At 31.1% G+C, this 12,268-nt stretch overlaps 2 protein-coding genes across 2 annotated transcripts; one reads left to right on the top strand and one right to left on the bottom strand.

The window, feature by feature from the left end:
* The first annotated feature begins 2,076 nt into the window (after positions 1–2,076).
* Positions 2,077–2,673, top strand: LOC104824472 (ethylene-responsive transcription factor ERF024-like). The gene has a single exon (XM_010556571.1). The coding sequence runs from the start codon at positions 2,077–2,079 to the stop codon at positions 2,671–2,673; it is 597 nt and encodes a 198-aa protein (XP_010554873.1).
* Positions 2,674–4,958: 2,285 nt separating this feature from the next.
* LOC104805079 lies at positions 4,959–7,458 on the bottom strand. Its single transcript, XM_010529499.2, has 3 exons — positions 6,546–7,458; positions 5,904–6,075; positions 4,959–5,433 (listed from the first exon to the last, which is right to left on the bottom strand). Exons 1-3 carry the CDS (start codon positions 7,305–7,307, stop codon positions 5,039–5,041), a joined length of 1,329 nt encoding a protein of 442 aa, XP_010527801.1. The 5' UTR covers positions 7,308–7,458; the 3' UTR covers positions 4,959–5,038.
* Positions 7,459–12,268: the final 4,810 nt, after the last annotated feature.

Below are 12,268 nucleotides of genomic sequence, written 5' to 3'. Positions count from 1 at the left end.
TATATATATATATAATAATCCGACATTCAAGATTATATTAATTTCTTCATGTCTTCGTGAATTTTATAGAAATTGTGAAGTCGAAATATTTCCGTATATATTTTATAAATCTAAATTAGACTAATCATTCAGACTTAATTGAAGGATTTGAAGTTCCTAATACGAATAAAAGTTTACATTGTACGTACTTACCTTAGCATATAGAGTTTATATTATAGTAGTTATCTTATCATTTTTTTTATATATTATCACTCTAAATCTTAAATAATTAAAAATCCTTAATAATATTCTATCCAAATATCTAATATTTTATTTGAATTTTTTTTAATTATAGATTTATTACATCCCTCTTGGCCGTATGATGATGAAACTAGAGGAAAAAATGAAACTATGTATAATGGAAAAAATCGAAAGAAATTAAGAAAAAAAAGGTTTGCGGGAAATTCAGCAAGCTCTTTTAAAGATAACAAACACCAAAAAATATTCCATGGTAATTGCATAATTAATGTGATAGAGATGTTCTACCGTAATCGATTTGACAAGTTTAAATGAATTTGTTGTCGTAATAATAATAATAATAATAATAATAATAATAATAATAATAATAATAATAATAATAATAATAATAATAATAATAATAATAATAATAATAATAATAATAATAATAATAATAATAATAATAATAATAATAATAATAATAATAATAATAATAATAATAATAATGTGTGTGTGCTTAGTGGAGTGACAAAACACACCTCCTCATACAACATCACACACACTTTTAACATTCACATTGAATAATAAATATCGTATTGCATGTTCTTTGTCCCCTCGCCACGTCAACATTTTACTCATTTCCCTTGTGAATTATATATACTGTCGGTAAAAGAACATATACATATACACGCACATATATATATATATATATATATGATATCATATAGCACAAACCGAGTATTTTGTAGAGAGAGATTTGGCTATCAAATCGGAGAAGATAGTGAGTCAAGAATTTGAAATGTATATATATTGTTCATTAGTTGCAAGTTGCTAGTGACATATCTAGGGATGGAATCCAGTGGGAATCGATATTTACAAGTCACTCAGATGAAATCTAGTAGTGGGTATCATGTATATATACGTATATAACTGCATGGAAGGTATCTCTTATTTAGGGTTCAAAAACAAGTTATTTTCTCCATCCATACATACATACATACATACATACATACATACATACATACATACATACATACATACATACATACATACATACATACATACATACATACATACATACATACATACATACATACATACATACATACATACATACATACATACATACATACATACATACATACATACATACATACATATATACATACAGGGAAAAAACGTTTTATGCAAGAATGGTGTATTTGTTAGATGAACACACTAATAATTTTTGGCTTACGGAATATTACATAGAATGTGAGTTTAAAGCATACTGTCTAAATATCGGTTTGAACAAGATGCGTATTTGTTCTTCTTGTCCTAACATTTATCATTCAATACTTAGGCCAAATAAGAAGGAAGAAATAACACATTAGTAAAAAAATGTTTTTTTTTCAAATAAAAACAGTACATATAGTGATGTCAAAATCATGAAAAACATATATTCATGAACCTGTGGTGGTGAGGAAGACCACTAAGATATATAGATATATATATATATATATATATATATACATACTTGGAGAAAATCTGTATAAATAAATTAATATATATATCAAATATATCCACACAAAACACGATATCCAACACATATTCGCAAGGGAAAAGGTATCTTTACAGCTTTCATCTTCTCCAAGTGATCAAATCCCTTGCAACGATTCATTCATCCATAACTGGTTTGCACTTTCATCTCTTCAATAGACTAAGTGTTCTTCACGTGAACTCTCCATAAATGGCGTCTCTTCCTCTCCTTCCTCGAAACCCACAATCTCTTCCGAAAACCCTAATCGTAATCATCATTAAACACCCTAAACCATGCATAGAAACCTCACTAACGATGGCGAATCAAGTGGGTCGTCGAGGATGGCGCGACATCCGATGTACCGGGGAGTGAGGAAGAGAAGGAACAGTGGCAAGTGGGTGTCGGAGATTCGTGAGCCGAAAAAACCTAACCGGATTTGGCTGGGAACATTTTCGACACCCGAAATGGCAGCCATAGCCTACGATGTCGCAGCTCTTGCCCTAAAGGGCCGGGACGCAGAGCTCAACTTCCCCGATATGGCGGCTTCTTTGCCTGTCCCTGTCTCAGCATCTCCAGGAGACATCCAGGCCGCTGCTGCTTCAGCTGCTGCCGCTCTAGGAGCGGCGAATGACGCGATGAAGAACCGAGAAACGAGTAATAATAATACCCGAGTGCATCATCATCACCATCATCATCATCATCAAGAGGATAACGCATCAATGATGATGATTAATGGTGATTATCATCACTATCATAGTAATAGCGTTTTGAATAGTGGATTCATGGACGAGGATTTGATCTTCGACATGCCTAATGTGCTTGTGCATATGGCTGAAGGAATGCTTCTTAGCCCGCCTCACCTTCACGCTCACGGTGGTGCCTCCGGTGGTGAAGATGGATTCCTTGGAGCTGATGATCACTTGTGGAAGTTTCCATGATCATTAACAAGCCGCCTTTATATATATATATACATATATATATGTGTGTGTGTAATTGTGAAGCTATATGTGCATGTGGGTGTGATTGTGTTGTATAATAAGATGGTGCCTAGTTATGTGCATGCACGGTTAGTCCTATATGAAGACCGTATTTTATGCAGGTCGCATATATATATACATATATATCGGTCTGGTTGGACTAATCATTTAAATCTTTACGGTCTTTGGTCTTGTAAATTGAATAAGGTCCTAATTCTATGTAACTTTTTAAGATTATATATATATAAATAAATGTATGATCGTTTATGAACTTGTGAAGCAAACTGAGCACATGGGTTACGTATGGTTATAAGGACGAAAAATAAAATAAAAGATAGGTCGAACAAACGCCAATGATGATGCTGTTTTTCCCCCCTTATTTTTCAAGTCTTGATCAAATGAAATTACGAAATTAAAATGGTATATATAGATAGGGGAAAAAGAAGGTCGCGGAAATACCTTGTAAAATGGATAAAATAGATAATGTGTAAGGTATATAGATCCAGAATCCAACGTGATATAATCTTAAGAATATACATACATACCATGTATATATAATGTGTGGATGCTTTTTATGATCCATCCATAATGTATTAGAGGAATTAAATATCACACTCGCATGCATGAAACGAACCCTAGAAAACGGGAAATAACAAAAAATAGCAAGTGTGTGCGTATGTGTATATAATATATATATATATATATATATATATATATATATATTGTGTGAGAGAGAGGATGCAGAGAGTTGAAGAAATGAAAAGGGAAAAAAGGGTTTGGTGAAGCAAAGAAAAAAAAAAGTTGGTACGTATATTCAAAAGTCTAATATGAATCATATGTTTGTTGATTTTATTTTTCACAAAACATAAAATTGAATTAAGCTACCATTATGTATAATTTGCTTCTTTATAAATATATATTATAAATATATGTAAGACGGGCCAGAGTAAAAGTTTGTGTACATAATTAATGAAATTGTATAATTTTGCAAGTAAAATTGCACGAGCTTTTAATTAATTTTGCCATAAATAAGAGCATGTAATGATTGCCTTGTACTTGCAGTTTTACACAAACACACAAAGCATAGCATATTAATTACACCTATGAAATGTTATATTATTTTCAATGAATATATATATATATAATATTAATTTAACAGTCATATCTATATAATATTTATCATATATGATTGTAACAATCTTTGAACCTTCCCAATTTGGGAAGTAAAAATAATACATAAAATTTATGTGTGTGTATCTGATTTAGTGTATAGTTGGGATCAGTCAAGGGAGGCGATAATTACGCTTTTTATAAAGTGATTAGGGGAAGCCAGTGGCTTCTAAGCACCACAATTAGAGGTCTAATCACCTATTTCATGTGGTCCTTAATTATGCTTAGTTTGCAATTTTCATTGGAGGTTCCTTTGTTCTAACTCTACGATTACGCCTAAAGAATTTTTTCGAATAAAAAAAAATATTTAGGTTCCTATATATAAACATTAACTCGTCAAGGAGAAGACTTTTCTTGTTATTTTTATACTATATGTAATGATTTTTAGGATATTGTTTTAATATGTACACACATATCCAAACAATATCTCACAATGTAAAGACATGTTTTATAAGTAATATTTAATTTTAAGTGAAAAAAAATAAGAAAGCAACATATAAATAGGCGCACTGTTCTTACCAATAAGATGAAAAGCTAATAAACAAATACACCAAAATAAATTTCATTAAAAAAAAAGGAGGAATATATATATATATTTATATAAAAATAATATGTGAACCAAACTATTTCAGTTTGAGACAGATTGTTGGCCCATGGGCTTTACATCCGAATGTCGGATAATGAAAATCCGTATAAATGATTAAAGGGAATAATGATATAAATGTAATTAATATGATTTGTGCATAGTGCATACCAAATTAGTTTAGTACTACCTGTATCATAATACATAATAGAACACCGACAACTAACATTTTTTTTTATTAATATCATATTAAATATCACTAAAAAAATATAAACATATTTTTTTTATAATCGAGAGATTCACTAGATATTCTTTTAATTTAATTTTTCTGATTTCGAAGTCAGTTTTTAGTTATACAATTAATTGTCATGATCTCGAAGAAACTTTATCAATCTCTTAACATTGGACCACCAATTAGTGGATCAAAATTTTGAATATAGATATCTGAAAAATATTTTATAAATTTGTTTTAATGATTCAAACCACACCTACATACGATAAATCCTTTATCTCGATGACTCAAAATTCTCTATCTAATAATAGACCGTCAGTTTTAATTTTGTTTTGTAACGTTTAATTGATATATGGACAAGAAACAAGCTCAAGTGAGAATTCGTCGACCAAGGAGGAGAAAATAGAAAGCTCGAGACGTGAAGCAGCTTCTTGAACCTCCTCCTCTCGTCGTCGCCTCGTCCATTCTCCGTCCTCTTCTCCCAATTCTCTCTCCACGATTCCGTCTATGCCCCGCCCTTTGTATTTCCACATCTTCAACACTCTCCGTTCCGTTTCCCGCCGCCCGATTTCCCTCTCGTTCTCGCTCCCGTCCCCGAGATCTTCTTCGTCTAGATCTTCCTCCGAGTCGTATAGCGTTAGGGTTTCGTCCGAGGGGTTCCTTTCGAGCTCCATTGGATCCAGTCTCGCCAGTCGCTCGAATCTACGGAGCTTTTGGAGTAATCTCCGTTGTGCCCCTGACCGACGAAAAAATGAACCGTTAGCGTTATGAGCACTAACACTTAACGATCGATCTTCTAAAATCCATTCGAAGACGAGAGATGTCACAATCTCAATCATGTCCAAGAATCATATCCATGAAAACGGGTAAACGTTTCCACGTTTCGTTGCATTTTCCATCAAACTTTTTCACCGTTATCAGAAATCTGCAGGAGGTTATATATATATATATATATATATATATCCATGGGGTAAAGATCCTAAAGCATATATATATATATATATATATATATATATTCACAAACACACAATCCCTCAAATACACACGTTAAGGGCACGTTTTAGAACATACACACACACACACATAAGAGTTCGCATCTTATAAGAATATGATAATATATTTACACATATATAACGGTATAAACATATAATATATAATCGTAAACTCATGCATGCAATTTGCGGGTCTAGGGTTAGGAATCCATACTCTGTACTACTTCTAAGCTGCATTGAAGATCGTCTTCTTCCTCCTCCTCCTCCTCCTCCTCTTCTTCGAGAGAAGGGTCAAGAACAGAGACAGGACTACATTGTTCTTTGTCTTCTTCTTCTTCTTGTTCTCTCTGTGTCTCCAATCTCTCCGTCTCGTCGCTGTCTTCGTCCTGTCACAAACTCTCATCATTTAACTAATTAACTTTATAATTGAGGTTCATTATTAGCTAAAATCCAAAATTTTCTTAACCCTCTGTTTTTTTTCATGTTTTTGGAAAAAAAAAAATCATCTGGATTATTTTTTCAGATGATTGAATTAATCGGAGATTAAATATCTACTAATGAAAATATGCAACGAATCTTTCAAAGATTAATCAAGATTAAAAATTCTATATTATATAACATTTATGATTCAGTCACATCTTCAGAACCCTTTAGCCCCCCATGTGTCTCCCTCTGTTCTTCTCAGAGATGTTTCTGCTCTTTTCATAGAATGTTTTTTTTTAATTTATTAATTTTTTTTTGTTAAATGTTGGATTAGTGATCGTTTTTGGGCTTAATCCTCGAGATAACGCAGCAATGATAGGTTTGAATAATATAATAAAAAAATGATTTAAAAAGGGAAAGAATTTAAACAAACCTTTGTACTGCGGCGACTTGGCGACGCTGCCGGAGACGTGAAATGGGGCGTTTGGTCGCCGGAGGATGAAGGGCTTGTTTGGAGAACAAAACGGAACGGGCTAACGCAACCGCTGAAATCTCCAGCGTCTGCGTTTCCGTATCTGAACCCATCGAAAACCTTGAAACTCTCTCCGCCTCTGCTGCTGCGGCTGCTCGACGGTTGAGAATCGCTGTCCGACCCGCCGCGTTCTGAGAAAACCGCGTTTGTGCGCCTGGAGCACGAGCTCTTGTCCCCAACCGCGTTCTGCAAACGCAGTTTTACCTGAGAAAACTGCGTTTCAGTGTTCCGCGTCGGGTTCCGGTTCGTCAACCGCTTGAAAACGGATCCGAATAACCCGAACCCGTTTCCTCTGTTTCGGGCCTTCGATTTCAAATTCTTCGAAGACTGTCTCTGAATCCTCGCCGCGGCTTCGAGGAGAATGGCCGCCGTTCTGGTCGGTACTTGGAGGAAAACGCGGTTCTGGAGTTTTCCCGGCGATCTGAGCTCGAACAGAGGGGATTTTCTCGGGTCTGGAGATGAACGACAGGAGAAAAAACACGAGGTTTCGCAGAGATTCGAAGGGAATCTAGGGTTTCTAGAGATGGGTTTTCGCGTATCGACCTGCAAATCGGTTTTCAGACAAGGCCTTCCGATCTGGCAACGCCGGTCGGAGATGTAGTGGTGGAGCTGAAACGGCTCTTGGTCTTCCAGAAGAAGCTCACGCAAGTGTTTCTGTGCCATTGACGAGGGAGATTGTTTAGCTGTCAAATCTGTTCGTGAAATTCAGCACCATGGGAGATACAGTAAACCAAGCCTTTTGTCCTGTGTTTGAGACGAAGACATGGAAATGACTTTTGAAGCAAGAGAGAGAGAGAGAGAGAGAGAGAGAGAGAGAGAGTAGGCATGAACAATATCAGCAACAGTTATAGACAGAGAAAAAGACACGGAAGAAAGAGTCAATGCTTGGATTTGGCTACTTGCATGCAATCAAATAGAATAACATCTAATTGTAATCGCATATAAATTGAATTAATATATTTTTAAAAATGAATTAAAGCTAAATATAAAATAAATGTAAAATTTGACTATTTTAGAATAAATACTTTGATCAATAAAAATTAAATCCAAATAGATTTTTAATTGAAATCAAATCTAAAAAATTCAAACAAATACCTGAAATACCAACTTCAACCTCTAAGCATAAAAAACAAACAAACAAAAAAGATGGAAAATTGAAAAAAAAATTTTATAATTGAACCAAAGTTTTTTTTTTGGGTCAGAGGTTGGTGTTTCCATTAATTGAACCAAAGTTAACCCGACAAAAAATTTAAGAATGGTCGAGATTAAGTGCTCGAGCGGAGTGGAAGTGGTAATGAACTTAAATTCTTATGAACATTTTTTTAGACAAACTAGAAAACCCATAAATTATATTTTTTTTAAAATATCGTAAATTTAATGCTATCAATGATTTGTGCGATGAATAAAAATGACATAAATGATTCTTCAGATGCAGGACGCTTTAAAGTACACTTTATCATTTCCATATTTTTAGTTCCAAAGAAGAAATCATTTTCATATCTGCATTGTTTATTAGTTTTTTTTTTTTTTTTTTTGCACTTATCCATTATAAATACAGTGAAATTAAATTTAATTAATTAATAATTTTATTGGGCCAATTAAATTATTTATTTTGAATTGACTGAGGATATGTCTAGAGATATTATGATTCGGTTGATACGTAACGTAATAGTGAATCTAAATATCTGAATCTGGAGTGAGAAGTACTCAGTATTTCTCTCAAATAACACTAATTAATTTAATCCGACTTTCCCGAAATTACGTATTTATAATTATATTTTCAAATACCAATTGTCTTTATTTTACTTTATGATAAAAATAACCAAACTAGTGTGATTATTAAACCTAAGTGTATATTAAACCCAAAACTTTGAAAAAATAAATAGATAAGACCCCAAAAGCTGGTCCATCTTAATGTGTGACATAGGATTAACAAATCGTAATATATAAAGTTAAGCTTAAATTCTTCCAAATTTATTTGTATGAAAATTTTTTGTTGTCAAACAAACAAATGAATTCCTTAATTGATTATTAATTGCCATAAAATAAAATGACTGGCTTGCCATGCCATCCGAATGTGGTATGAAGGCTTTGTAAATTGTTTTAAGTTTATTTAATTATTTTATATATAATCATTTGAATATAAATTGGTTTTTATTTTATAATTAATTTTGATCCCAATTTGTCGTGAACCAAAATACGGAATAAAGCTCCGAATTTCATATAAAAATAATTAAGTGAATTAATATAAAAAAAATGCCATGATTTGGCTTCTAATAATAATTAATGCCACTGTTTGTTAACTACTAATCCAACGACTGATTTGTCCTATATAATACATACATATATCTATATATGCATCGTATAATTCGTCTGGGTTCCGACTGACATATTGTCCGTATATGCTACTGTGTTTACGTATACAATGTACAAACAACAAACATATTGATGCTCTCGTTATTCTACTTGAAATTGTATATATTAAATCAATTTAATTATTCATTATATAATGTATTTATTTATTATTATATTGCCCTTGGGCAGGACAAAAAGGTTCGCACCATAAATGAGAGGAAAAGCTGGTCGCTTTACAGCTGGTTCATTTAAATTAAATTTAAAGATATGTGGGTTTATATTAGTTATTGCATTGTCCGATCTTTAATTTCATGCGGTAGTAATAAATTTCGAAATTTTGAAATAAATTACAATTTGACACTTTTTTTCCGTTTTTTATGGCCATCCGAATTTTGATTATTTCATTTCAAAATGTATTAATATTTTTTATTGGAGTTGTATTTCATATAAATATGGATCTACTCTATCTCCGACACTAAATTTGTTTGTACAAATTACTTCTAAACGAAATAATATATAGAGAAATCAGCCGAATTTGTAAAATCAAATTAATCTTAATACAAAGTAATATTTAATTTTTATATTTTTGAAAAAGTAGACGAATCTCTCATTAAGGATGTGCTACCGAACTTGTAATCCAATCCGTAGTAGGAGTAATATATTTGTTGGAAATTTTAGATTCCATTTATGTTTTGGTTGTTAACTTTGGGTTTGTATGAAAATTATATCTGACCGTTTTTTTGTTCAAAATTCAGTTTAGTTGGAATTTTATCAGTATTCTATTTATATCACATTTTTATAAAATTTAAAAAAATCATTTCATTCGTTTCTTATTATTTCATATTCGGTTTCAATTTGATTAATATGGATTTAAAATATATATATATAATCAACAATTTTTTAATATAATTATATTTTATTAGCTTAAATTTATTTTCGATCCATTTTTATCGAATGATAACCAATAACTAAACATATTGTGGACAAATCATGATCAACCCGATCGGTCATTATAATAAATCATCATCCTATTTATAATTACAAAATTTAATTATATCAATGATCACACTAATTAAAACATTAAAAATAGAAAAGATAATGTGTAGTTTGTATAATCATTGTACATGTAATCCTGGCATTATCCGAGCGCACCAATCTATAACGGTTACTTAAATAAAATTTTGTAATCATTTGTATAATACAAATGGCTGATATATTAATTAAATATAATACAAGTGTAGCTAGGGGGACTCTACCCACAAAAACCTACTCCACTTTAAATAACGTCGATAATCTAATCTAAAATAAAGATTAGGAATTAATTTAATATGAATTAATGAAGATTATGAGTTGATTATGTTCGTTAATTATTTGATTAGGCCCGCGTCTACGGATTTGCTCACCTGAGCATGCATGCATGATGATGCATGGGATTTTCTAGGCCACGTGCTCGGCGTACGTTAAACGGCGTCGTGTTGTAGAAATAGTTTTCAATTATTTTATATGTATAAAAAAATGGCCAACAATAACAAAGGGTATGGATCAATAAATTAAATATCTATATAATGGGATGTTAATTTATGTATAAATATGGAAGTTACCTTTTTTTATTAATGTTAGATTAACAAAAAAAAGTATATATACAAAATAGCTGTAAAATATGCACCATAGAATTTCTTATCTATAGAAAATAATAAAGGCTGAAATTTATTTTATAAAATTATGAGAATTGATCTATAGTTGGAATAAATATTTGTTTTCCTAATTTTTAATATCAGATAATGTAACGATTTTTATCATATATATATATATAGTAGATACTGATAAACAATATTTATCGTCTTATGTCCAGAGACGTGGTGGTTTGGTGGTGTGAAAGTATATATATATAGTAGATAGTAGATACTGATAAAAATTGTTATTTGGGTATTAATTAATATACAATAATGTTATGAACATAGCATTAAATTCGGAAGGGTCGAAATTAAAATATCTGGATTCGAATTCAAATAATCTAAAATCTCTAATGACCGATCCAAATCCCGCCTAATGTTTAGAAGTTAGATTTAGATGAATTATTCACGATATAAAATATAAATAAAATGTACTTTTGATGGACTGTCTACTTTGAAAACGTGCGTACGTCTTTTACTAAGTACGCTCCGCTCCTTTCTCTCCCTTTTTTTTAAATCTTTTATTTAAATTCAACGTGGTCGGTTTAAAATATGTTTAGAAGTAAGCACGCATACGTTTTATTATAACCTATTGTTTCAATTTAAGTAATCTATTTTATTTTGAATTTTTTAAAAAAGCTAAAACCCTTGGGCTTCGGTGACTGTTAATATTAGCAAAGTTTCAACCTTTTTTTTTTAAATTTAATACTAAATCAATATATATTAAATTTGAAATTACATGATTTTGAGTTTTTATTGTTTTTCCTTTTTTTTTAAACATCCATTCTTCTTTTATTTCCGAATTTAGAGTCAGCAATACGATATTGAAAGACGATCGACTTTTTTCCTCTTTGTCCAAAAAGGGAGAATCTAATAAATCAATACAAGATATTATCTAAGATATAATGCATTGTCAAATAAAATCATATACTTTTAAAAGTTTAATCACACCCGACCATTGACAAGATGAAGGGATATTCAGATTCCTTTATCGAAATGCGAGGCGTTTAAATAAAAAATATGATATGATATTCATTATAATTAACCATAATTAATAACGGTCATCAATACGATATCTTTTTGTAGGGAGCTTATTTCCACGACGGTTAACAAGTTTGCAAAGTTTTGCCACGTGAAATTTGTAATGAAAGATTTGGTTGTAAAAGGAAAAAATAATTCCCTTAAAATATTTTCTTCATTTATCGCATATATATTATTCCTATACTATTTTGGCATATACATTGTCATTACAAATTTCTTTGTTAAATTGCAATGAAAAAACTTAGCAATTTAGTTGCAAAGTTGTAAGCGATCATTTCCTTGTCACTATTTTGTTGCAAAAACGTTACAATTTCATTGTATATTTGCAGCGAAATGATTTCGTTCTTACCTCATTTTTTTAATTCGAAATTCTATATATATATATATATATATATATATATATATATATATATGTATGTATATCGGTAAACAATTATACATATTTTTTTGTGAGATAAAATTTTATAAAATTGTAGAGCATTTTAGCCATGTAACGAAGCAGCCAAATTTTCATTAAATTAGAGGCAGACAAGCAGTAAGGAATCTCGAAGTATC

This window comes from Tarenaya hassleriana, unplaced genomic scaffold (assembly GCF_000463585.1).
Source record: "Tarenaya hassleriana unplaced genomic scaffold, ASM46358v1 Cleome1, whole genome shotgun sequence".
NCBI lineage: Eukaryota > Viridiplantae > Streptophyta > Magnoliopsida > Brassicales > Cleomaceae > Tarenaya > Tarenaya hassleriana.
Note: the sequence above shows the minus strand (reverse complement) of the source record. Positions and strands in the feature narration are given on the sequence as shown.

Excerpts from the sequence above, each read along its gene's own strand:
- LOC104805079 (XM_010529499.2), bottom strand. The coding sequence starts at position 7,307 with ATGGCACAGAAACACTTGCGTGAGCTTCTTCTGGAAGACCAAGAGCCG. Across the intron at positions 6,076-6,545 it reads CAAGTCGCCGCAGTACAAAG|GACGAAGACAGCGACGAGAC; the intron begins GTTTGTTTAAAT and ends AGTTTGTGACAG. Across the intron at positions 5,434-5,903 it reads CAGCTTAGAAGTAGTACAGA|GGGCACAACGGAGATTACTC; the intron begins GTATGGATTCCT and ends TTCGTCGGTCAG.
- LOC104824472 (XM_010556571.1), top strand. The coding sequence starts at position 2,077 with ATGGCGCGACATCCGATGTACCGGGGAGTGAGGAAGAGAAGGAACAGT.